We start from the raw sequence: 26,413 nt of genomic DNA on the forward strand, positions 1-26,413 counted from the left end.
CCCTGCCTCTCTGTGGATACTCAGAGAATGAAAGGCCTCTTTCACTTAACTTGATCAGTGACAGTCTTCTTTTGGGATTCCCCATAGCAGTTTTTCTCTTCATTTGTCCTCTGTACTATTACTGGGGGCACTAATATGTTACCCAAAATCCTAGGCAGTCCCAGTCCCAAACAGAAAAGCCAAATTCACCATTAAGAGCTATGCATATATAGCAGAGGAAGCAGAACTTGACCCAGTGTTTTTTCTCCTTGGTGAGAGGTGACCTGCAATCAATTCCTAAAAAGAAAAGGAGATTCTGCCTTGCTTTGCTGAATACAGAAGGCCTGAAAGGGTTTCTAAACTTGGGTGGGGACGCTGGTATGATATCTGCTTGCTTCTTACCTTGGAAATATGAGGAATGTCAAACCTGTTCAGAGATGTCTGTGGTGAGCTCTTGTACTTTAGGTGAAAGGGCAAGGAGTAGAATCTCTGACTTCCTTTCAGCCAAGTCTTCATTAGATACTGGAGTTAACTCAGTGTTAACAAAAACCAAACCAAACCAGAAGTCTGACAAAAAACCCAGACCCCATTGCTCAGATTCCACTCTCTTGTTATCACTAGCCCTCTAGCTGCCAGAGACTAGCCCTCCGGGACAGAAAAGACTTGATTTGTAATGTGAAAAATCAACAACTTTAAAACAAACCCTTCCAGCCTTATTCATGCGAGAAGCATAAGGGGGCACACTTGCTTCCTTTTGCAGGTCACCCTAAGAGCCCCCAGAGTCAGGCTTTGTCTTGGGGTGGTGAGATATTGCATACAGTGCCTTTAAAACAAGAAGGTTTTCTCTCCATCCCATGTCTGCTGGAGCGGAGACAGAGAAAAGGTAGCAAAACAAGAGAAGCCCTGGGTAGGCTGTGCTGGAGTCACTATCTGAAGGGAGCCTTTTTTCCTGCTGTAGGGACCGTCTGTATAACATAACCTAGGCTAGACTATGTAGCTCTGGAAGAGCTGCCTCAACCTACTAGACATACTTGTTTTCTCCCAACCTGTATTGTATATTGAATTATAAAATGATAGGTAGTCACAGACATGTAACCCATGGGCTTCAGTGGAAGAAAGAAGAGGGAAACGCTGTGGGTGTGATTTTTTTGCTCCTCCTTACATTCATGTAAATCAGGAGTAGCTCCATTAAGTCAATGGAGTTACATTTCTGCAACATTGGAGTGGGATGAGAATCAGGCCCTGTGACACAATTTCTGGAGACTGTCTGATCCTGAAGAGGCAAGGGCGAGGGTGCTCAGTACACTGAGCATTAGCAAAAGTGAGATCTTCCAGGTTACTAGAAGAGTCTCTACAGTGAAGGGAGCATATTTTAAAATTCAGATATTTAAAATCAACTCTGTGTGTAAGCCTCCGTAGGGGAAGTAAGAGGGGCTGATAGAGGACACACATACATTTTACTCATGTTCCTGAGGAGAGCCTGAAAATAGAGGGCTTGTGTCTGAAGAACAGGGAGAGCTGGCACGTATGGAGGCGTATGTCACTTGCAGTTAACTCAGTTCAGCTCAGTTTAGCCTGGGGTTTCAGGGCCTGCTCTGGAGTTTAGTACTCACTGATTTACTCCTGCCACAGAGGTTCACATTGCTTCTAAATGAATGGAAGTTTGCTGGGTTTACTTACAGACAACATGAGTTCAGCAGGGACAGGTTGTACAAAGTGATAATTGGGTATAATGCTAGTAATGAACATGCTGTTATTCACTGTGCCTCTGGATTCAGATTGACTTGCTCTGTAAAGTATGTAGCCACTGAGCTATTGGAAATGAACGTGTATCCAGGGTTTCATGCTTCCTGCATCTGCAGTTTTCCCTCTGCGTGTGACTCTTGCTGCAGCTGGCAGAGTAATAGCGTGCACTGTCTACACTGGACATGTATTAACCCCTATGCCCGAGAACAAATGGATATAAACTGGCCATCAAAAAGTATAAGCTTGAAATTTGAGGGTTTCTAACCATCAGGAGTAAAAAAAAAAAAAAATAAGGAGGAGTACTTGTGGCACCTTAGAGACTAACAAATTTATTTGGGCATAAGCTTTCGTGGGCTAAAACCCATTTCATTGGATGCATGCAGTGGAAAATACAGTAAGAAGAGATATATCCACAGAGAACATGAAAAAATGGGTGTTGCCATACCAACTGTAACAAGACCAATTAATTAAGGTGGGCTATTATCAGCAGGAGGAAAAAAACCTTTTGTAGTGATAATCAGGATGGCCCATTTCAAACAGTTGACAGGAAGGTGTGAGTAACAGTAGGGGGAAAAATTAGCAAGGGGAAATAGTTTTTACTTTGTGTAATGACCCATCCACTCCCAGTCCTTATTCAAGCCTAATTTAATGGTGTTCAGTTTGCAAATTAATTCCAGTTCTGCAGTTTCTCGTTGGAGTCTGTAATTGAAGTTTTTTTGTTGAAGAATTGCGACTTTTAGGTCTGAAATTGAGCGACGAAGGAGGTTGAAGTGTTCTCTGACTGGTTTTTGAATGTTATAATTCTTAATGTCTGATTTGTGTCCATTTATTCTTTTGCATAGAGATTGTCCAGTTTGGCCAATGTACAAGGCAGAGGGGCATTGTTGGCACATGATGGCATATATCACATTGGTAGATGTGCATGTGAACGAGCCTCTTATGGTGTGGCTGATGTGATTAGGTCCTATGATGGTGTCCCTTGAATAGATATGTGGACAGAATTGGCAACAGGCTTTGTTGCAAGGATAGGTTCCTGGGTTAGTGTTTTTGGTGTGTGCTTGCTGGTGAGTATTTGCTTCAGGTTGGGGGGCTGTCTGTAAGCAAGGACTGGCCTGTCTCCCAAGATCTGTGAGAGTGGGAGATAGTTTTCCAGGACAGGTTGTAGATCCTTGATGATGCACTGGAGAGGTTTAAGTTGGGGGCTGAAGGTGACGGCTAGTGGCGTTCTGTTAGTTTCTTTGTTGGGCCTGTCCTGGAGTAGCTGACTTCTGGGTATTCTTCTGGCTCTGTCAATCTGTTTCTTCACTTCAGCAGGTGGGTATTGTAGTTTTAAAAATGCTTGATAGAGATCTTGTAGGTGTTTGTCTCTGTCTGAGGGACTGGATCAAATGTGGTTGTATCTTAGAGCTTGGCTGTAGATAATGGATTGTGTGGTGTGGTCTGGATGAAAGCTAGAGGCATGTAGGCAAGTATAGCGGTCCGTAGGTTTCCGGTATAGGGTGGTGTTTATGTGGCCATTGCTTATGAGCACTGCAGTGTCCAGGAAGTGGATCTCTTGTGTGGACTGGTCCAGGCTGAGGTTGATGGTGGGATGGAAATTGTTGAAATCATGGTGGAATTCCTCAAGGGCTTCTTTTCCATGGGTCCAGATGATGAAGATGTCATCAATGTAGCGCAAGTAGAGTAGGGGCATTAGGGGATGAGAGCTGAGGAAGCACTGTTCTACGTCAGCCATAAAAATGTTGGCATACTGTGGGGCCATGCGGGTACCCATAGCAGTGCCGCTGATTTGAAGGTATACATTGTCCCCAAATGTGAAATAGTTATGGGTGAGGACAAAGTCACAAAGTTCAGCCACCAGGTTTGCCGTGACATTATCGGGGATAGTGTTCTTGACGGCTTGTAGTCCATCTTTGTGTGGAATGTTGGTGTAGAGGGCTTCTACATCCATAGTGGCCAGGATGGTGTTTTCTGGAAGATCACCCATGGAATGTAGTTTCCTCAGGAAGTCAGTGGTGTCTTGAAGATAGCTAGGAGTGCTGGTAGCGTAGGGCCTGAGGAGAGAGTCTACATAGCCAGACAACCCTGCTGTCAGGGTGCCAATGCCTGAGATGATGGGGCGTCCAGGATTTCCAGGTTTATGGATCTTGGGTAGAAGACAGAATACCCCTGGTCGTAGTTCTAGGGGTGTGTCTGTGCAGATTTGTTTCTGTGCTTTTTCAGGGAGTTTCTTGAACAAATGGTGTAGTTTCTTTTGGTAACTCTCAGTGGGATCAGAGGGTAATAGCCTGTAGAATGCAGTGTTCGAGCTGCCTAGCAGCCTCTTTCATATTTTGACCTATTCATAGTGACAACAGCACCTCCTTTGTCAGTCTTTTTGATTATGATGTCAGAGTTGTTCCTGAGGCTGTGGATGGCGTTGTGTTCTGCATGTCTGAGGTTATGGGGCAAGTGATGCTGCTTTTCCACAATTTCAGCCCGTGCACGTCGGCGGAAACACTCTATGCAGAAGTCCAGTCCATTGTTTCGACCTTCAGGAGGAGTTGGGTCAGATGGTTGGGTTGTATTTCTAGAGTTCAAAACCACTTCTGATTTTGAAGACTTGGCAAAGAATTAGGCTGTGATCTGCAAAGGAGCTGAAGGTAGGTGCCCAAAACCCATTGACTGTCATGGCAGTTGGTCACCTAACTCCCTTAACATCCTTTGAAGTCCCAGACTAAGTCTCTAACCCTCGTGTCTCTAGTACTGGGGAGAGATGCCCCATTAAAAGAACTGGGCTGTTGTGATTTACTGTACATTTCTCTGTGTTTTCTACGCACTGTGTTCAAATATCTTTTAGGCACAGTTGCATGAAGGATCCTTCCTAGTCTTCAGTAAATAATGTGATGAATATGTAAATATGAGATCAGCTGGAACAGGTCCATTGGCTTCATACTGTGGACTTTAACAAACTGCCTAATTGTTTATGGAGCCCTTCTGGTCTCTCAGGCAAATACTACCACTTAAAACGGGTGGGCAAACTATGGCCCGCGGGCCAGATCCGGCCCCTCCGGGCTTTGGATCCGGCCTGCAGGATTGCTCCCCATGGTGCTGCAGGCCCCGCACCAGCACCATGTCCCTGGGGCTCTGGGGTGGAGGCTCCGTGCATTGCTCCGTGCATTGCCTCCGTGCATTGCACCGCTCCCCACAGCTCCCATTGGCTAGGAACGGGGAACCACGGCCAATGGGAGCTTTGTGGGAGGTACCTGGAGGGATGGCAAGGGCAGCGTGCGGAGTTCTGGGCCCCCCATCCCTCAGGGGCCGTGCAGGGCCGTGGTGCTGGCTGCTTCCCAGAGTGGTGCAGCGTGGGGCCAGGGCCTGGTGCGCGCCGCTGCCACTCCGGAGCCACTTTAGGTAAGCGGTGCCGGGCCGGACCCCGAAGCCCTCCTGCACCCTGCCCTGAGCCCCCTGCTGCACACCGCACCCCTCCTGCACCCTAACCCCCTGCCCTGAGCCCCCTGCTGCACCCTGCACCCCCGTGCACCCCAACTCCCTGCCTGGAGCCCCCTGCTGCACCCCAACTCCCTGCCCTGAGCCCCATCACACCTCGCACTCCTTCTGCACCCCAACCCCCTGCCCTGAACTCCCTCCCATAGTCCACACCCCTGCCCTGAGCCCCCTCCTGCACTCTGCACCCCTCCTGCACCCCAACCCCCTTCCCTGAGCCCCCCATACACCCCGCACCCCTTCTCTGCCCCAATCCCTTGCCCTGAGCCCATTCCTGTACACCGCACCCCCTCCCACACCCTGCACTCCCTCCCACACCCCAACCCCCTGCCCTGCATACTATTTCCCCACCCAGATGTGGCCCTCGGCCCAAGAAGTTTGCCCACCCCTGATTTAAAACAACAGCTTGAGGCTGCATTTACCGAGGGAACTGACTGGAAAGACTCCACAGAGCTCTTTATGAGTCTTGGGTCCAACACTTACATTCTGTGGTTATAAAAACAATTACTGTCATCCCTCCAGGGAATGGACGTGTGAAAAAAAAAAAGCCACATGGAGGCTCAGCAGAGTCCAAGTGACAGGTGCCATTTTGTCTCTAACTCAGGCTGTTTGTCCACTTCACCCCATGACAGGGGGGCAGGTCTGCCCTCTGGTGCATTTGTCAAAGTACATTCAGTTCCAAGGGTCTGAATCTGAGAGGTGTTGAGCACTTGAAAATCCTGTCAACTTCAACTGGAGACAGAAGTGCTCAATACCTTTCATGATCAGGTCTCAGATGCCACAGTCATTAGCATTCCAAAAGCACACAAATAGTATTAGATTTGTGAAAGTAGGCACAAAATAATAATAATGCTTAGCTCTCATGTAGCACTTTTCATCAGTAGATCTCAAAGTGCTTTACAACGGTCAAGATTTTTACACCCATTTTACAGATAGGGAAACTGAGTCACAGAGAGGCTGTTTCTTGCCCAAATCATCTGGCAGAGTGGCAGACCTCAGCTGCTGAATTTCTAGCATGTTCCCTTCTCTCCAGTCTCACTAAGGTGTGAAGAAACTACAGATGGGCCATTAATCTAGTGGGGGGAAATCCAATAAGGAATGCCCAACAGCTGTCTGTTCCTTGTTTAGGTTCTCACAGGTTTCCATGGATTTTCTCCTGCTTTTCAAAACATGAAAAAAAATCTTATTTGGGGTATTTAATAATAATCCAGTTCTTACTGACTCTCTAGGTCTTAAAGAAAAATACAGCTCTGAAACCAAAACTAAGACTTAACCCAGGAGAATCTGGAAGTGCATGTACATTAGAAAGGCATCAGGATCAAAGATTTCTCATAGTATAGCTGCACTATACAGTGGTTACATGCTGCTCAACGTGCAGTCCCTCCTGTGAAATCGATTGGTAATGAGATTAGGAATGATCCGTGCAGTGCAGCCACCACCATGCTTATGTAGAACTGTTACGGGCAAGTCAGACAGTGGACATACACAGACATGGGGACCAGGCTCTCTGACCCCTGCATGCACCGCCAGCCAGAATCCGCCTCTTAGGTTTGATTGTTATATACTTAGTTCCACATGCTCCTGTAAGATGCATTTTGCTTTCTGAATAAAAAGCCTTTTCTCTTTTCTCTTCTGCAACGTTTCCGTACTCATCCTTGCCAGGACTGTGTTAAACAATGTAGCTTTTCACAAGAATAGATTTTCTCCAAATACACTGGTTAGCTTGTCAGCCAACACACCATTATCACAGCAATCCCACACACAGCTGCTGGAATGTTAATATGCTTTAGGAAATCTGGATCTCTTAGTCTTTGACTTTGCATTAATAAAGACCATCCTCCCACACCAAAAACCAAACCAGTCTTGGGTTGCTATAGCCTAAGCTGTCGAACCTCATCCCCAAATATAAACACAGAGGTGATATTTCTATAGTTGGGATCTCTTCAATTCCTAGAATAGAGAGCAAGAGCTATTGAACTTTGGGCACACTCCCCAAGCCATCTGGATAACTGGGCTTCATTAGCACCCTGGATAAAGTTGCTGAGAGAACTGACAGCACTGAATAACAGTTGACTTAATGCAATCAGGCTCTCTCATGCAGCTCTGTAAACACAGACCATCTCTGTCTGAATCTGTAGCATTTCCATTACTGGGCTATTCCTGAGCACAAACGATCAACATGTGTCACATTCTGTAATGGTTTTATTACATGGGCCAAAGTTAAGTTAGAAGCTTGACTAGACTCAGGACTGGCTCTAGGCACCAGCAAAGCAAGCACGGGCTTGGGGTGGCACATTTCCAGGGGCAGCATTCTGACCATCCTTTTTTCCCCCCGGCCCTGCTCAGTCAACCAATGAGTCCCTGCATGGGGCAGGGCGGTGGGCTCAGCGTGGGGGTCCTGGCCCAGGGGTGGTCCCTGCCCTGGCCCACCGCCGCTGGGGGAGCAGAGTGATGCAGCTTCTCCCCCTCTCCCCACCCCTGCCACACGTGTCACAAGCAGCGGAGGAGCTGGAGCCGAGTGGACGGGAGCCTGGGATAGGGGCAGGACCCGTGGCCGGTAAGGGATCCGCTGCCCCGGGCAGCTCGGTGCTGGCTGGGCACTCCTGGTCCGCCCTCCTTCCCCGCGGCTGACCCGCCCCCCAGCCACTCTATCGGTTACTGTCCCCTCTGCGAGGGTGGGGCCGGGTCTGAGATCTGCTGGGGGCCTACGGGCGGGATGTACAGCCCCGAGCACCTCATTCCAAAGGACTGCTATAGCATTACACAGTCTTTTAACGTTATCAGTATCAGTGGCTTCTGGTGAGCGCAGTTTCTCAAAACTGAAATTACTTAAAAATTATTTGAGGTCCACCATGTCTCAAAATCGTTTGTCAAGACTCACATTAATTTCAATTGAAAGTACTACTGCAAAAAATTTAGATTTCACTGAATTATTAAAAAACTACACAAGTATAAAAACCAGAAAAATTCAGTTCATATAAATTCTTTTAATTTATGAGAAACTGGGCGCACCGGAAGAGACTAACATTTTTCATTAGTGTATAGTTGAACCTGAATTGTTTGTAATTGTGATTTTGTTAAAATTAAATGAGTACACTAGTAGGAAATTGTTTTATTTCACTAACTACAAATTCTCTGTTTTCATTTTTTAAAAAATTTTAAACAGTCAAAAAAAACCCCCAAACCATTTCAAAGTGCAAACGTGTAAAAGCCAAAAAAAAAGGGCGGGGGGAGGAGGGTGGCCAAATTTTTTTTTTGCTTGGGGTGGCAAAAAACCTAGAGCCGGTTCTGACTAGACTCTGAACTTATCTCACTTATGACTGAAAATTCAGGTTGGAACCTTAGTCTCCAGAAATGAAGTGACAGATCAGTGCACTACATGTAATCACTGTGCCATCTAATCATCTGTTTAGATATGAACAGGCTTTACACTTGTCACTTTCCTATTTAGCCTGTCAGGGGGTAAACAACAGAGAAAACAAAAATGCTATACTCATGAAGTAAGATCCTTCTCATTGTGAGATTTGAGTATGTCCCTTGATGTTTTAGGTCAATTACAAGCAGTGTCCTTAGTTGCTGATAATTTGCCTCCTGGTGCCATGTGACATAGCAAGAGATGGTGCAATGTTCCTGTGCAGACAAGTAGAGGACAGGGCAGTGAAGAAAGAAATGTAAGAAAGGAAGGTAAGGAGAGAGTGCAGGCTCAGAGGGATGGCCACTCTTGATTCAGCAAACAGAGAGATCAGATAAATTATGGAAAAGTTCAGAGGTGGATTATGTGCCAGAAGAAGTCTATTAAGTATGGAGGCACAGTAACTATGAAACTGTGGCAAGAGATCCAGTGGCTCTCAAACTTTTGTACTGGTGACCCCTTTCACACAGCAAGCCTATGAGTGCAACCCCCTCATAAATTAAAAGCGCATTTTAAAATATTTAACACTATTATAAATGCTGGAGGCGAAGCGGGCCTTGGGGGTTGAGGCTGACAGCTTGAGATCCCCCATGTAATAACCTCACGACCCCCAGTTTGAGAACCCCTGATCTAGGCACTCTGGCAGTGAAGATGTACCAGGAGATTGGGAATTGCCTACATGAAGCATAACAAATAATACTTTCGTTAATAACGAGTCTGCAGCCATAGTTATTTGCAGCAGCAAAGCTTTTCCTACAAAAACCTCACTCACAGCAAAATCCACTGCTTTTAGATGCTGTTTCTTCCTTCCGAAGCTGTTGTTAAGGACCCGCCATTTGACTATAGCCAGCTAGCTTGTGCTTTGTTTTGTCTCAATGTTAACAACTGAAAATCGGCAAAGGCAATCGGCATAGATGGAAGTAAGTGTAGTATTTAGCTGTATACTGGAGCAGTGACCAAGAGTGAGCTCATACACAGTTTAGGGCTAACTATTCCCAAAGCACCAAAACCATGAAGATGCATGCTGGTTTTTTTCTAATAAATTCTGATGTAAAAATTATTTGTGAATATTTGTGCTTCTGGTGGGTTTCGAGAGAGTACTTTTATTATGAAAATCATGGCAAACAGTTTGGGATAAAAATGTTTGAAATGTGCCTGGCTGAGATCCAGGGTCTGGCTCTGCTCCCACATACACCAGCCTAAATCCAAAATAACTCTAGGAAAATTAACAGAATGATGCGGCAGTAGATGAGAACAGAATTAGGCGCAGACTTGCCAGTTTTTCCAAAGAACAGGTTCCAGCAGGAGCAGCAGCTGTATGAACTTCCTCACACTGCTCCTTCGCCCCTGGCCCAGAGGTCCATTGCTGCCCGTGAAGAGATAATTCATTGTCTCTAAAAGAAAAGGAGTACTTGTGGCACCTTAGAGACTAACCAATTTATTTGAGCATAAGCTTTCATGAGCTACAGCTGTTAGTCTCTAAGGTGCCACGATGACTCCCTTTCTTTTTGCGAATACAGACTAACACGGCTGTTACTCTGAAACCTTTCATTGTCTCTGTCTCTTTTAAATACTTGGCCTCTGCTGAAACTGCCCCAAGGTGACAATTAGGTACTTCTTATTTTTAATGTAGACAACTGTACAGTAGGAACTGAACCAAGAGCTCCAGGTCACTTCACACAAGCCATCAAAGCAGCTCTCAGATGGTAACTACTCTGAGTCACTGCTGGTCAGGGCTGTGCTGGAACTAGTATCTTAGAGGTTAAAATCTCCAACTCATATGCTATTACAATCATGTGAGCTAACCTGTCCTTCCATAAGGGAAACAGTGCAAGTTTCTTGGGCACATTACTAGGGCAGTTTGGGTGGCATTGTGAATACAACGAAAGGCCAAGTTTTGAAGAAGCACCTCAGGAGGTTAGGGCAGGGGTTCTCAAACTTCATTGTGCCGCGACCCACTTCTGCCAACAAAACTTACTACACGGCCCCAGGAGGGGGGACCGAAGCCTGAGCCCGCCCAAGCACGCCCCACCTCCCCAGGACGGGGGCCAAAGCCCAAGCCCAAGGGCTTCAGCCCCAAGCAGGGGGCCTGTAACCTAAGCCCTGCTCTCCAGGGCTGAAGCCCTTGGGCTTTGGCCCCAGGTCCCAGCAAGTCTAAGCCAGCCTTGGTTACCCCATTAAAATGGGGTCCCAACCCACTTTGGGGTCCTGACCCATAGTTTGAGAACTGCTGGTGTAGGGAATATGTGAATTCACTCTACATCTACTGCGAAAGGAAAAGAAGGCATTGGGATCACAGGCCTACGGCTATTTCCAAAGCTATTTCTGAATCCAAACAAGGTAAAAACACACTGATCTTTCCAGTAAAATTTCCCTTGCCTTGGCTCCCTTGAAAAGACTCCTTTTCTCTGAAGCACTACAGTACCCCTGTCAACAAAAGGGAACTGAGGAGGGTGCAAGCTCGTGAACCCTAACAGGATCTTATACCCAAAGTGTCCCACAAAAAAAAGTGTCCAAACCCTGCGCTGAGCAGTGAGGAGGAAGAGGGGGAATTAAGGGGAAGTGAGGATACCTTGCATCAGGATCTCCATGGCCGTGCGCTGCTTTATTAGCTGCCTGTCTTCCACTTCACTATCAGATCCCTCGTCCTCTTGGATCTCTATGTCTGAATCATCGTTACCTGGTTAAAATAAAAACAGCAACAGCACTGAATTAATGTAATCATACACAATGCCACAGCAGTTCAACACAATGGCTGGGTGCAAGGGCATGCTAGTGCTCTCTACTTCTGTTCTGGGATTCCTGGTTCTCGTGGGCCTCAGGGGATATGTCTAAACTGCAATTAAAAGCCCGTGGCTTGCAAGGCTTGGGCTAAGGGGCAGTTTAACCGTGGTGTAGACATTCAGGATCAGGCTGGAAACTCTGTGGTGGGAGCGTCCCAGAGCTCAGGGTGCAGCCTGAGCCCAAACATCTGCTCCACAATTACACAGCCCTTTAGCCCGAGTCCTGGGAACTGAGTCAGCTGGCATTGGCCAGCTGTGGGTGTCTAACTGCAGTGCAGACATACCTAAGGAAACCTACTCTGGCCAGGACTCTATGATGGCGCAATCTTGTGTTTCTGGCAACCAACCAAAACAAAAGCAGGACACTGTATCGGTCAGGGTGTATGGAGGGCTTCTGATTTCTTGTTTTAACTGAGGAACATTCATAAAATACCCACATTACAAAAAAGAAAAGAAATAGGTGTTTATCCAATAAACACCAGAAAAGGTCACTTGCATCTAAGTAGGGTTAACATGTTTCAGGTTCCCAAAAAAGATGATACTCTTGGTGGAGGAGGAAGGGGAGGGGAGTTGGAGGGGAGTACAGTTGGGGAGTGCTGGGGGGGGTTGTGTGTACTGAGAGATATTTGGGGGGTGCTGGAAGGGGAATTTGGCAGGTGCTGGAGGCACGTATGTGTACTGGGGAATACTTGGGAGGTGCTGAAGGGGTGTGACTATACTGGGAGGAGTACCTGGGGACTCACTCTTGAGGTGGGGGAGCAGTGTCGCACCCTGTCATGGTGGCAGGGCAGCTGGTGCAGACCTGGGATGCAGCAACAGCTGTCTGTCAGCATCTCCCTGCGGGGCTCTCCCCCTCCCCAGGGCTGGGAGCCAGGGCTTGGGTGGGCAGGATCCTGCAGCTGTGAGGAACCAATTAGATGTGGATGCAGAGGAAGGACCAATCGGGACTCTTTCTGAGCTGCAATGTCTGCTCCACAAAAAAACCCTGACGTTGCCTCTTATTTGAAAAATCCACCCACACAGAGGGTGGAGGAGGCAATGTCCGGGAAAACCCAAATGTATGGTAATTCTAATCTAAGGGTTTGTCTACATGGAGCAGTCATGTAGATTATGGGGATGTGATTTCTAAAACACGCTACTGTGTTGCACTTTAATTGGCGCAATTAAATTTAATTGTGGGGAGGGATAGCTCAGTGGTTTGAGCATTGGGCTGCTAAACCTAGGGTTGTGAGTTCAATCCTTGAGGGGCCCATTTAGAGATTGGGGGAAAAATTGGGGATTGGTCCTGCTTTGAGCAGGGGGTTGGACTAGATGACCTCCTGAGGTCCCTTCCAAACCTGATAGTCTATGGTCCCTGCTGGCGTGCATTAGCATGCTTTAACATAGTGCTACACTAAAAAAAACCAAAACAGTACTATGTTAAAGTGAACTAGGAACCATTACCAAAAGTTTATTCATTACAGTATATACCAAAGCAATGAGTAATGTATATTATGTATTACTCATTATGCTGTACACAAAGAGAAAGCCCTCTGGATTTTGGACATCTACATAAAACTCAAAAATTGCTCAAAATAAACCCCCCAAAATGAAATTAATAATCCTCAAAAATCAGAAGTCCTAGGTTTATGGAACCAGACCTCTCCCTGCTGCATTGGTGGGGAATAGCCAACCTCCTAGCTCCCCAAAAAGAAGGCACTATTACCAAGAATGGTTATCAAAGAAATTGAGATGAACAGGAAGTACCATATAAAAGCCTTGAGACAAGATAGTATTACTAAGGCACTATTCTAAATATACTCTCTGGGTATGAATCTTATCGGTGTACAGTCAGAGGGTACTATTTTGGCAGCTGAGTATCAAATAAAAATCTTGTAAAAGGTTTTGCAAAGCATGAACTTAAGTCTCCTACTTCCTCAGTCTGACATGAGCGATATCAAGGGCATTTAATAATGGATCAGAACAACACACTGTAATATCCTCAGGTTATTGAAAATAGTGCTGGGTGAACCCCAATATGTTTGGAGGAATAGGGCAGTTCCCCACAGTTCAGATACCAAGGACTTAGAGATTTCTGTCACTCTATTTCCCAGTCCAATCAGTTCTTCGCTCAGTCCCCTATTCCCTCTCCCCAACAGGCTCTCTAGCATCCCAAGTAGATCATCAGTATCCCACTCCTTCTGTCCAATCCCTGATCCCAGCCCCCAACAGGCTTGCTTCCTTTCATGATATTTCACTAGGAAGTGGGTCATAGAATATCAGGGTTGGAAGGGACCTCAGGAGATCATGTAGTCCAACCCCCTGCTCAAAGCAGGACCAATCCCCAATTTTTGCCCCAGATCCCAAAATGGCCCCCTCAAGGATTGAACTCACAACCCTGGGTTTAGCAAGCCAATGCTCAAACCACTGAGCTATCCCTCCCCCTGGTCATAGGCTGGTCAGCTGCATTGATCACATCTTTTATGCTCCAAGGATTCCCTTTGGTCAGCTAGAGTTAAGCAGAAATTCAATTTTAAACAGGTGCTAAGCCACATTCTGGCTTACACCTGAGACTTTGTTTAACCTGTATAATAATTCAAATACCTGTTGAAAGCTGCATAATTAGAAACTCCACTTTGTTGTATCCCTGACATGGCTGACTCAGCCACTTTTCACTTCAGCATAGCCTGTTCTGATGGTGGCCCAGCAGGGGTTAAGATTGGTGGGTGGGAGGTTTGAAGAAGGCTCCGTTTCCTTTAGGTCCCTTCCCATGACATCAGCTCTTCTTCTTTCCTCTTTCTTATGGCCAGTACATATCACCCTCCTGTTCACCTGCAATGGACCCCACACCTCTCTCACCTACTAAATGCCTCTCCTCACTCAGTACTGGCAGGTTGCTTGTTTGAAGCCTGCCTTCTAGTTCCAGGGGAGGCTACTTGTTTCTTTGTTCATTGCTATTTATGGGCCACATCCTTAGCTGGTGTAAACTGATGTAGTTCTGTTGACTTAAATGGAGCTATACCATTTACACCAGCTGATGATCTGACCCTATATTTTAAAACTGCCATTTTGCCAACAAACATTACCTGCAGGCAGAAGAGAATACGTATGCTAACCTTCTCAGTCAATAGTACCAGCATAAAGCCCAGAGCACTCAGAATAAGGGGTTAGCCTGTGCATTGTGCAATTTAGAAACAAACACAAACGGAATCATTTTGGAGAAGATAAGGGTAGATTTAATTACCAAAATGTCATTCTAGAAAATGGATATGTCCTCCTTTAATTATGATTAATGGTAAACTGACATTCCCTTACAACTTCTAATTACAGGTAAATGTATAAACGCTAGCCTGTTTTTTTCATAGTCGTATGGATCATTACCAAGTTATTGAGAAAATATAAAGGAAGAGAGGCACTTGAGACATTGTTAGGTGAGGTTATGGAATTGACTAACAATATTATTTAGAATTTATATTTGCTGTAACAGCCATGTGAGGCAATCATTTCTGCCCCGTCTATTATTGAGTTTGAACCAAATACCATTTCCATTTATTCAATATTCATTAGAGTCAGATTTTATTCAGTCCTTGTTTATGCAAACACTTTAGTAAGGGCTCAGCATAAACTAAGTAAAGGTCTCAGGATCTGGTGCTCTACATACAATAGAGGGTACAAATGCCTCATCTATAATGGTTCATACAGCTGCTATTAAATGCCAGCTGTTTGCTTCTAGTTTGTTTTTTTAAGAGGCAACTTTTATCTTTCAATTTTTTAAAATGCTGTATGTTAATTTGGTGCTCCTGAAGGCTAGTAGCACTGACCAGAGTCAAGAAGAGTGCAGATAGTCACTGTATATGTTCTTCCAAAGCACCTTCATTGTGACCTCCACTCAGCATACCATGTGCTTCAAATCCAGTGCTCTTCTTAGCAGACTGGCAACTGTGCCAAATTGTGATACAGACTAATATAATCGTAAGCACAAATGCTTTACTAGTAGTATCTCAAAGTGAGAACTCTAGCCAGCTGTACTTCTGGTGGAGTGAGACCTACAGTATTAACTCTTCAAGTGCCTTCCAGCGCACAACCAACAAAAAAGCAAAGTAATGACTCGTTGTTGGAGTGCGGCTCCTTAATTTCACATTTCATTTTTTTTTTACAAGCCTTTAACTTTTTTTTGTGGTAATGTATACAATGTATCCTTCCTCCAGGAAAAAACAGTTCCTGGATGAAGAGTAAGCCAAAAAGGAGAAGAAAACATGATTCACACCTTTTCCCATCTACTGTCAATTGCAAGGATGGGCAAACTTTTTGGCCTAAGGGCCACATCTGGGTATAGAAATTGTATGGCGGGCCATGAATGCTCACGAAATTGGGGGTTAGGTTGTGGCGGGAGGGGGTGGGGGAGGGCTCCAGCTGGCGGAGCAGGCTCTGGGGTGTGGCTGGGGATGAAGGATTTGAGGTGCAGGAGGGTGTTCTGGGATGGGACCAAGGGGTTCGGAGGGCAGGAGGGGGATCAGGACTGAGGTGTAAGGGGGGTTGAGGGCTCTGGCTGGGAGTGCAAGCTCTGGGGTGGGGCTAGGGATGCAGGGTTTGGGGTGCAGGAGGGTGCTCCGGGCTGGGACCGAGGGGTTTGGAGGGCAGGAGGAGGATCAGAGCTGGGGTGGGGGTTGGGGTGCAGGCTCCGGGTGGCACTTACCTCAAGCAGCTCCCGGAAGCAGCGGCATGTCCCCCCTCTGGCTCTTACGTGGAGGCGCGGTGCCAGCCACGCGGTTTTGCGCGCTGCCCCATCTGCAGGCACTGGCCCTGCAGCTCCCATTGGCCATGGTTCCCGTCCAATGGGAGGTGTGGGGGGCAGCGCTTGGGGCGGGGGCAGCATGCAGAGCCCCCTAGCTGCCCTACATGTAGGAGCCAGAGGGGGGACATGCCGCTGCTTTTGGGAGCCTCGCAGAAAGCCCCCAACCCTCCTCTCCGGCCGGAGCACTGGAGCGGGGCAAGCCCCCGACCCTGCTCCTTGGCAGGAGCTCAAGGGCTAGATCAAAAGTTTTGATGGGCCGGACACGGCTTGTGGGGCATACTTTGCCCACCCCTGGTCTAATGCATTCAGAAATACTATTTTCAAACCATCCCCCTTTTCTGGACTACTGAACTCTTTCTGCCCCCTCAGTATCCCCCCTATTCCTCCAGCAGTGGCTTGTGGCCTGACAGCCACTTTTGACCCATTTTCATTTGTAAAAATGAAATTGAGACTATCAAACATATCCCACTGAGCTTTTCTGCTGGAAAGTGGGTTTGGTCCTTGAATCCCAGGGTGAATGCTGTTGTAGGAATAGCTAAGACAGCGACTGCAGAGATGGTAAGTGCCTGGAGATCTCTAAGCTGCTTCTGAAATGGCAAGTCTTTGTGGGAGGAGAGAGTCTAAATCTTAGTTTTCCTCCTCCAGCCCCTTCCTTTCTTCAGTCCCAACTGCTTCCCTTGGCCCCCCTCAATCCCTCCACACACATACTGTCTCTCTTCGCCTTGTCCCCCATTGACTTTTCTTCCCCCACTCACTTAAATGGGTGTAGGGGGTCTTTAAAATGTTTTTCAGTGATGAAATCTCAGCTTTCTGCCATTCAGAGTCAGTTAATGTGTGGCATACAAAAGGTCCAACCAGCCAATCAAAATGTGGTTTGGACCATATTCTAGAGAATTTTTCAAAGCACACTGTGCAATGAAAGTCAATGGGAAGTTAGCACCTTGCTTTCATTTGTGCCTTTCACAATCTCACCCCTAATTTCCAATAGCAATGAAAGATGAAACCATCCATCAGGTGAACTATCAGCACATTAACCCACCACATCGCTTACTCCATTGAGCTGCAACTTTTACACAATTTTTGTCATGAATATATAGCAAGATAGTGAATTGTTTCTTTAAACTGTCTGATTAGCATTTGGATGTGTATGTTATAACAACAAAAACAAGGCTCATGCTAAAACCAAAGGATCCCAGTAATGGAGCTCTCTCCCTGTATATGAGCAACAGCTTGATGAACTGGAAAATGGGGATTACAGACACAAACTCAATAACACATAATGGGGCTATGTCGCCAAAGCTCTTGCCCACCGCTCTGAAAGAAAGCCCAGCACGTTTTTCCTTTAATTAAAAAACTACTGCTATCATCTATGCTGTACAACTCATCCTAGTCAAATTGAAATAAACTATCACTCACACCTCTGCTTTGTCTTGTACACAATCCCCTGAGTTATTAGCAACAAACCAGAACTTGTGCTAGACTGTGGTACAAAGTAATCAAAACCAGAGACATGTCTTATTATTGCAAATTAATTTTTAAACTACACGGTGATGGCGAGCTGTGAAAGGGTTCCTTAATGGGATTAAAGCAGCACACTCTTCTGCTGTCCCTGCAAGTCGTCACGTTTTTTATCTCCTGTTCGACAGACCCTGGCGCCTCCTTCTGTCACGTGTGCCCAAAGTGTCTGGCTGTCAGAGAAATATGCCTGATATCCAAAATTAGGACAAAATTCAATAACAGATTAAATTAATAGCACTTTTGGGAAAAAACTGATTACAGGTCTTAAATCCAGGAGGAGTCACAAACTAGTGCAAGTTGTAATGTACCAGTTCGAAGGCGCATGGAATATCCATTAATGGGAAAGTTTAGATTTCATTTTTTTTGTATCGGGGAAAAGCAGTGGGTGCAATACACCATGCTAGTTCAGATTCACACAGACTGACATAAGGAGTATAGTACATGTTCTAATATAGCTGGCACATAAAGATGATTTGGCTTTTAACGATGGATGTTTCATGAGGATTCAGTAATTCAGGGGTGCTCAACCTAGGTCATCACTGGCAGCTTGCCAGGAGCTCAAGGGGGCAGTCAGCAGATCCCCTCATCTTTAATACATATGTGATCCACAGAACCTACACAGCCCATAAGACTGTTCAGACCAAGAAGGGCCATTGTATGTTGGCACTTGTTTTAACTATTAAAGAAATCAAAGGATGTTGCCCACAGCCAACCTTCTAATAACAGAAAGTGTTCCACACTTTGGCCCAGATCATCAAAGGTGTTTAGGCTCCTAACTCCCATTGACTGCATACCTACGAGGAGCTGGGCCTTTGTTGTTACTTGCTACAATGCAATTGAGAATACTTGTAGGTTCACCCTGAGAGAGAATAGGATGGACCTTCTGGAGCTTCAGCTCTTTTCCTACACAGCTTTCAGTAAAACTGCACCAGTTTCCTAGTTTCAATTAAACCAGCTCAGCCAGAACACCCACATATTGGGTTTGAGATGAAATATATTGCTCTCAACAGATACATTATTGGTTCTCACACATGCATATTGGCTCCAGAGAAAAGTCTGGTACACAGGTTGATTTAATAGCCACATGTAAATTATTTCTTTTCAGTTAATTCATAGTGCTTGAAAGAAAAACAGCATGATTTAAGACTGACAGTGATTTCATTACAGATTCATTAGCTACTAAAAATATTTTGCTAAATTGTAAAACAAAATGGTATTGGAGTGAGAACACTGAGACTGATTTAAATTAAAGGCACTGGGTTTAGTGATAAACTTTAGGATCAAATATGTTATTTAGTATTAACATGTTTAATTCCATGATAAAGTCAGAGCTTTGAGAATGCATGGATTGGATCCATAACAATTATTATTGGATTCCCAAAGATGCTGTTTTCTACACTGATTTTGGTAAAAACACACTATGGGAAAACCAAACTGGCAGTTTATAAGTATTTGATCTAAAAAATAAAATCTAATTCAACTCACTGAAACTTTAAATCAAACAAGAAAGACAAGAGCATATTTTTCTTTAAAAAAAAAAGTAAGTTGGGATTTTTAAAGGGACCCAAGAGAGTTAGCAGCCCAACTTCCAGCTGTGATGCCCCAATCCTGCAAGACTCACACATGTGTACTCTCATTAAACTCAATGGAGCCACATGTGTCAACTTATATACTGATACCTTACACGACTGATACCTAGGAGCATTGAAATGCTCGGATATATACAGTAGAACCTCAATAAGCCACATATCTTATAAGTCACACAGAACATTTCAATCTCTCTTCCCACTTCCCTGAAAGATTTCATCACCAGTATTGAGGGCTGATTTTCCAGAGGGCCTGAGTGCTCGCAGCTTCTATTGACTTTAATGGGAATTAAGGTGTGCAGCCACTGAAAAAATTCAGGTCACAAGATGCCATTATTTTTACAAACTTTTCCACAAAACACAGATTGGTATATTGTGAAGTATGATAGTAAAGTATCCACCTGTCTAGCTCCCCTAGGTAGTTCTATATTGCCTATTACTATACTTTCTAAGTACCAAGTTCAAACTAGGAAAAAGCATAAATTTTTAACAGTGAAGCTAATTAACCACTGAAAGAACTTCCTAAGGGAAGTGGAGGATTCTCATCACACAAAGTCTTTCTAGAGCATTCTCAAAGTTCTGCTCAAGCTCATGGAGAACTTACTGGGTAAAATTCTCTAGCCTGCATTACGCAGGAGGTCAGACTAGGTGGTCGTAAATATGAGTCCCTTCTGGCTTTAATATCTGTGCATCTATAAAAGTATCACCAAATTATTCCAATTAATTTGAAGTTGTCAAAATAAATGAACAAAATATATGGCAATTATTTCTTTTCATTTGTTTGTGTTTGTTCACACACTGTCTGGTCTTGTGATGGGTTGAATATCTTCTGTGAGGTGTTGGGTGCCCTTAACCCTAGGTGCTGACTTTTATTTTTCCCTGGGGGTGCTCCACCCCCGCTCCACCAAGAGGCCCTGCCCCCACTCCACCCTATCCCAAGGCCCCACTGTCACTCCACCTCTTCCCATCCCACTCTGCCCCCTTCCCTGAGGCTCTGCCCTCACCCCAAACCCTTCCCTGAGGCCCCTGCCCACCCACCGCTCGCTGCTCTCCACCTTCCCCCAAGTGCCTCCCCCAGCCGCCGAACAGCTGATCTGCAGAGCTGCCGAACAGCTGATTGGCGGTGCTGCCAAACAGTTGCGGCTGGTGGGTGCTGAGCATCCACTATTTTTTCCCGTGGGTGCTTGAGCCCCAGAGCACCTACGACGTCAGCACTAATGCCCTTAACATTCACTGTGTGAGGGTGCTCAGCACCTCGCTCATTTCAAAGTTAAATAATTTGCAATGGGTCTCCAAGTCCTTAATGGGAATCCATGAGTGAATAACTAGAACACCTCAAACATGACATTTGTTATTTGATCGTGTTTCTGGGTAATCATTAATCAGGCTTCAGGGGATCAGTTCATACAATCATAGCACTGTAGGGCTGGAAGGGACCTCGAGAAGTCAACAAGTCAGCCCCCTGCACTGAGGCAGGAGCAAGTAAACCTAGACTATCCCTGACAGGTGTTTGTCCAGCTTGTTTTTAAAAGCTTCCAAAGATGGGGACTCCACGACCTCCCTTGGAAGCCTATTCCAGAGCTTAACTGTCCTTACAGTTAGAAAGTGTTTCCCAATATTTAACTTAAGTCTCCCTTGCTGCATATTAAAACCATTACTTCTTGTCCTACCTTCAGTGGATATGGAGAACTGATCACTACCGTCTTTATAACAGCCCCTAGCATATCTGAAGAGTGTTATCAGGTCCCTCCTCAATCTTTTTTCCCCTCAAGACTAAATATGCCCAGTTTTTTCAACCTTTCCTCATAGGTCAGGTTTTCCAAAACTTTTATCACTTTTGTTGCTTGTCTCTGGGACTCTTTCCAAGTTGTCCACACTCTTCTTAAATTGTCGTGCCCAGAACTGGATGCAGAACACCAGCTGGGGCCTCACCAGTGCTGAATATAGCGGGACAATTATCTCCTGTGTCTCACATAACACCCCAGAATCATATTAGCATTTTTTGCAGCTGCATCACATTGAAAATGGATATTCAGTTTGTGGTCCACTAAAACCCCCACATCTTTTTCAGCAATACTACCGCCTAGACAGTTATTCCCCATTTTGTAGTTGTGCAGTTGATTTTTGCTTCCTACATGTAGAACTTTGCACTTGTCTTTAATGAATTTCATCTTGTTGATTTCAGACCAGTCAAGGTCATTTTGAATTCTAATCCTGGCCTCCAAAGTGCTTGCAACCTGTCTTAGTTTGGTATCATCTGCAAATTTTATAAGCATACTTTCCATTCTATTATCCAAATCATTAATGAAAATATTGAATAATACCAGACACAGGACTGACCCCACAGGACCAGTAGCAGGGTGGTCACCCTGCTCCGGCCCTGAAGGGGTTAAAACAGCCCTGGGAGAGAGCTGCCTGGGGGAGCCAATAGTAAAAGCAGCCCTGGAGAGGGCTGCTGCTGGGAAAAGCTAGGATGATTGGGGGAAGCAGCCACAGCTGGGGCCATGCCCCAATCAGGCCACAGCTGGCCCTATTAGAGGGCTGAGGGCCAGGAGCTGTAGAAGTCTTACTCTAGCCCTGGAGTGGGAAGGGCTAGGTGCCTGAGAGCAAGGTACTAGAGCAGAGCAGAGCAGAGCAGAGCAGAGCAGGGGAATAGGGCTGGGGAGCTCCAGCCTGGTAACTCCTCAGGCTGCAGGCCTTGTGCCAGGCCTAAAGAGATACTGGGGCTGCAGAGGTGTAGCCTGGGGTTAGGCAAAGGCAGCAGGTCCTACTCCCTTGCCAATGATGAGTGGTTTACAGACTGCAGTCTGCCCGAGTGAGCGGGGGCTAGATGATGACTGGCAGTGGCCTCTGAGGCAAGGTGGGTTTAGACGGTTGGGGGTTCCCCTGGGAGGGGAGACCCAAAGTGTGGGGGTACTGCTGGGGCAGAACCCCAGGGTAAAGGGCACCAGGGTCTGGGCAGGACATGGGGCCAGTGGCAGGTGAGACACTGGCCTGCAGAGGGTGCTCTGCAAGCTGGAAAAGAGCTAATTCCCAGATGACCAGCAGGAGGTGCCACGCCGGTGAGTCGTCAGTTCGCTACAGGACCCCACTAGATACATCCTCCCAATTTGACAGCAAGCCATTGATAGCTACTCTTTGAGTATGGTCTTTTAACCAGTTGTGCGCCCACCTTATAGTAAATTCATCTAGACCGTGTGCCATGCAGAACTGTGTAAAAAGCCTTACTAAAATCAAGGTATATCACATCTACTGCTTCCCTCCATTCACTACGTCAGTAATCCTTATCAAAGAAGGAAATTAAGTTGGTTTGGCATGATTTGTTTATGCTAACTATTCCTTACATCTTCCAGGTGCTTACAAATAAATTGTTTAATAATGTGCTCCAGGTTTTGAAGTTAGACTGGCTGGTCTATAATTCCCTGGGTTTTACTTGGTTTCCCTTTTTAAAGACAGGTACTATGTTTGTCCTTCTCTGATCTTCTGGGGCCTTACCTGTCCTCCAGGAGTTCTCATATATAATTATTAATGGCTTCAAGATTGCTTCAGCTAGTTCCTTAAGTACCTAAAATAAATTTCATTAGGCCCAGCTGACTTGAATACATCTAATTTATCCCTGGAAAAATCATGGAGCAGGTCCTCAAGGAATCAATTCTGAAGCACTTAGAGGAGAGGAAAGTGATCAGGAACAGTCAGCATGGATTCACCAAGGGCAAGTCATACCTGACTAATCTAGATGCCTTCTATGATGAGATAACTGGCTCTGTGGATGAGGGGAAAGCAGTGGACGTGTTATTCCTTGACTTTAGCAAAGCTTTTGATACCGTCTCCCACAGTATTCTTGCCAGAAAGTTAAAGAAGTATGGGCTGGATGAATGGACTGTAAGGTGGATAGAAAGCTGGCTAGATCATCGGGCTCAATGCATACTGATTAATGGCTCCATGTCTAGTTGGCAGCCGATATCAAGAGGAATGCCCCAAGGGTCGGTCCTGGGGCTGGTTTTGTTCAATATCTTTGTTAATGATCTGGAGGATGGTGTGGATTGCACCCTCAGTAAGTTTGCAGGTGACACTAAACTGGGAGGAGTGGTAGATATCCTGAAGGGTAAGGATGGGATACAGAGTGACCTAGACAAATTAGAGGATTGGGCCAAAAGAAATCTGATGAGGTTTAACAAGGACAAGTGCAGAGTCCTGCACTTAGGAAGGAAGACTCCCATGCACTGCTACAGACTAGGGACTGAGAGGCTAGGCAGAAGTTCTGCAGAAAAGGACCTAGGGATTACGGTGGACTAGAAGCTGGATATGAGTCAACAGTGCCCTTTTTGCCAAGAAGGCTAATGGCATTTTGAGCTTTATAAGTAGGAGCATTGCCAGCAGATCGAGGGATGTGATCATTCCCCTCTACTCGGCATTGGTGAGGCCTCATCTGGAGTACTGTGTCCAGTTTTGTGCCCCATTCCACAAGAAGGATGTGGGAAAAATTGGAGAGTCCAGCGGAGGGCAACAAAAATGATTAGGGGGCTGGAGCACATGATTTATGAGAAGAGGCTGAGGGCACTGGGATTATTTAGTCTGCAGAAGAGAAGAATGAGGGGGGATTTGATAGCTGCTTTCAACTACCTGAAAGGGGGTTCCAAAGAGGATGGATCTAGACTTTTCTCAGTGGTAGCAGATGACAGAACAAGGAATAATGGTCTCAAGTTGCAGTGGGGGAAGTTTAGGTTGGATATTAGGAAAAATTTTCACTAGGAGGGTGGTGAAGCACTGGAATGGGTTACCTAGGGAGGTGGTGGAATCTCCTTCTTTAGAAGTTTTTAAGGTCAGGCTTGACAAAGCCCTGGCTGGGATGATTTAGTTGGGGATTGGTCCTGCTTTGAGCAGGGGGTTGGACTAGATGACCTCCTGAGGTCCCTTCCAACCCTGATATTCTATGATCTAAATAGTCTTAAACCTGTGTTCCCCCTATCTTGGCTTGCATTCCTTCCCCGTGGTTGTCAGTATTATGGGTTGAATATCTGGTCATCATTAACCTTTTTAGGGAAGACTGACGCAAAACAAACATTAAGCACTTCAGCTTTCTTGATGTCATCAGTTATTAGCGCTCCTTCCCTGCAAGTAGAGGACCTACACTTTCCTTTGTCTTTCTCTTTTTCCTAATGTATTTAAAGAACCTCTTCTTATTGCCTTTTATGTCCCTTGTCAGTTGTAACTCATTTTTGGGTCTTAGCCTTTCTGATTTTGTCCATACATACTTGTGCTATTCTTTTGTACTCCTCCTTAGCAATTTGACCATATTTCCACTCTCTGTAGGATTCCTTTTTGATATTCAGGTAATTAAAGAGTTCCTGATGGAACCATATTGTCTCCTCCTACCTTTCCTTTGCATCAGAATAGTCTGCAGTTGTGCTTTACTATTGTTCCTTTGAGGAACTGCTGGCTCTCCTAATCACGTTTTTCCCTTAGATTTTCTTCCCATGGGACCTTACCTCCCAGCTCTCTGAGTTTGTTAAAGGCTGCTTTTTTGAAGTCCACTGTCCTTATTCTGCTGCTCTCTCACCTTCCTTTCCTTAAAATCATGAAATCCTCATCATTTCATGATCACTTTCACCAAAATTGCCTTTCACCTTCAGATTTGCTAGCAATTTTTCCGTCTTGGCCCTGCTCTACACTACGAGTTTAAGTCGAATTTAGCAGCATTAGATCGATTTTTAACCCTGCACCTGTCCACACAACAAAGCCATTTTTGTTGACTTAATGGGCTCTTAAAATTGATTTCTGTACTCCTCCCTGATGAGGGGATTAGTGCTCAAATCGACATCGCCGGGTCAAATTTGGGGTAGTGTGGATGCAATTCGATGGTATTGGCTTCCGGGAGCAATCCCACAGTGCTCCATTGTGACCGTTCTGGACAGCACTCTCAACTCAGATGCACTGGCCAGGTACACAGGAAAAGCCCTGCCAACTTTTGAATGTCATTTCCTGTTTGGTCATCATGGCGTGACCACACAGAGCTCATCAGCAGAGATGATCATGGAATCCCAGAATCGCAAAAGAGCTCCAGCATGGACCGAATGGGAGGTACTGGACCTGATCACTGTATGGGGAGATGAATCTGTGCTATCAGAACTCCGTTCCAAAAGATGAAATGCCAAAATATTTGAAAAAATCTCCAAGGACATATGAAGGACAGAGACTATCACAGGGACCCACAGCAGTGCTGCGTGAAACTTAAGGAGCTCAGGCAAGCCTACCAAAAAAAACACAGAGGCAAACACCCGCTCGGGGTCAGAGCCCCAGACATACTGCCTCTATGATCTGCATGTAATTCTAGGGGGTTCCCCTACAACTACCCCACACCTGTACATGGACTCCTGCAAGGGAGTCTCATGCAACAGGGATGAGGACTTTGGGGACGAGGAAGATGATAATGCACACCAGGCAAACGGAGAAGCCGTTCTCCCCAACAGCCAGGAACTGTTTATCACCCTGGAGCCAATACCCTCCCAACCCAGGCTCCCGGACCTTGAAGGCGGAAAAGGCACCTCTGGTGAGTGTACCTTTGTAAATACAATACACTGTTTTAAAGCAAGCATATCTAATAATTAATTTGCCCTGAAGACTTGGGATGCATTCGCGGTCAGTACAACTACAGGAAAAGTCTGTTAATGTATCTGGGGGTGGGGCGGAAATCCTTCAGGGACATCTCAATGAAGCTGTCCTAGAGGTACTCCCAAAGCCTTTGCAAAAGGTTTCTGGGGAGGGCAGCCTTATTGCGTTCTCCATGGTAAGACACTTTACCACACCAGGCCAGTAGCATGTAGTCTGGAATCATTGCATAAGAAAGCATGGCAACGTGTGGTCCTGGTGTTTGCTGGCATTCAAGCAACATCCATTCTTTATCTCTGTGTTATCCTCTGGAGAGTGATATCATTCATGGTCACCTGGTTGAAATAGGGGAATTTTATTAAGGGGACATCAGAGGTGGCTGTTCCTGCTGGGCTGTTTGCCTGTGGCTGAAAAGAAATCATCCCCGCTGTTAGCCAGTGGTGTGGGGAGGGGTGAAGCGATCATCTTAGAGAATTGGGTGTGTGCAGGGGGGTTTGTTGGGTTTGTGCTGCATGTTAAC

General features: G+C 45.8%; 1 protein-coding gene across 3 annotated transcripts in view; it reads right to left on the reverse strand.

Moving 5' to 3' along the window:
• CLUAP1 (clusterin associated protein 1) overlaps positions 1–26,413 on the reverse strand; it is a 165,992-nt gene that overhangs the window by 13,991 nt on the left and 125,588 nt on the right. For all 3 annotated transcript variants that reach the window (XM_048867325.2, XM_048867326.2, XM_048867327.2), the window contains one exon: positions 11,196–11,303. In XM_048867325.2, the coding sequence (XP_048723282.2) occupies positions 11,196–11,303 (108 nt within the window). The remainder of the gene's footprint in view (positions 1–11,195; positions 11,304–26,413) is intronic.

The sequence above is a fragment of the Caretta caretta genome, chromosome 10 (assembly GCF_965140235.1).
Source record: "Caretta caretta isolate rCarCar2 chromosome 10, rCarCar1.hap1, whole genome shotgun sequence".
NCBI lineage: Eukaryota > Metazoa > Chordata > Testudines > Cheloniidae > Caretta > Caretta caretta.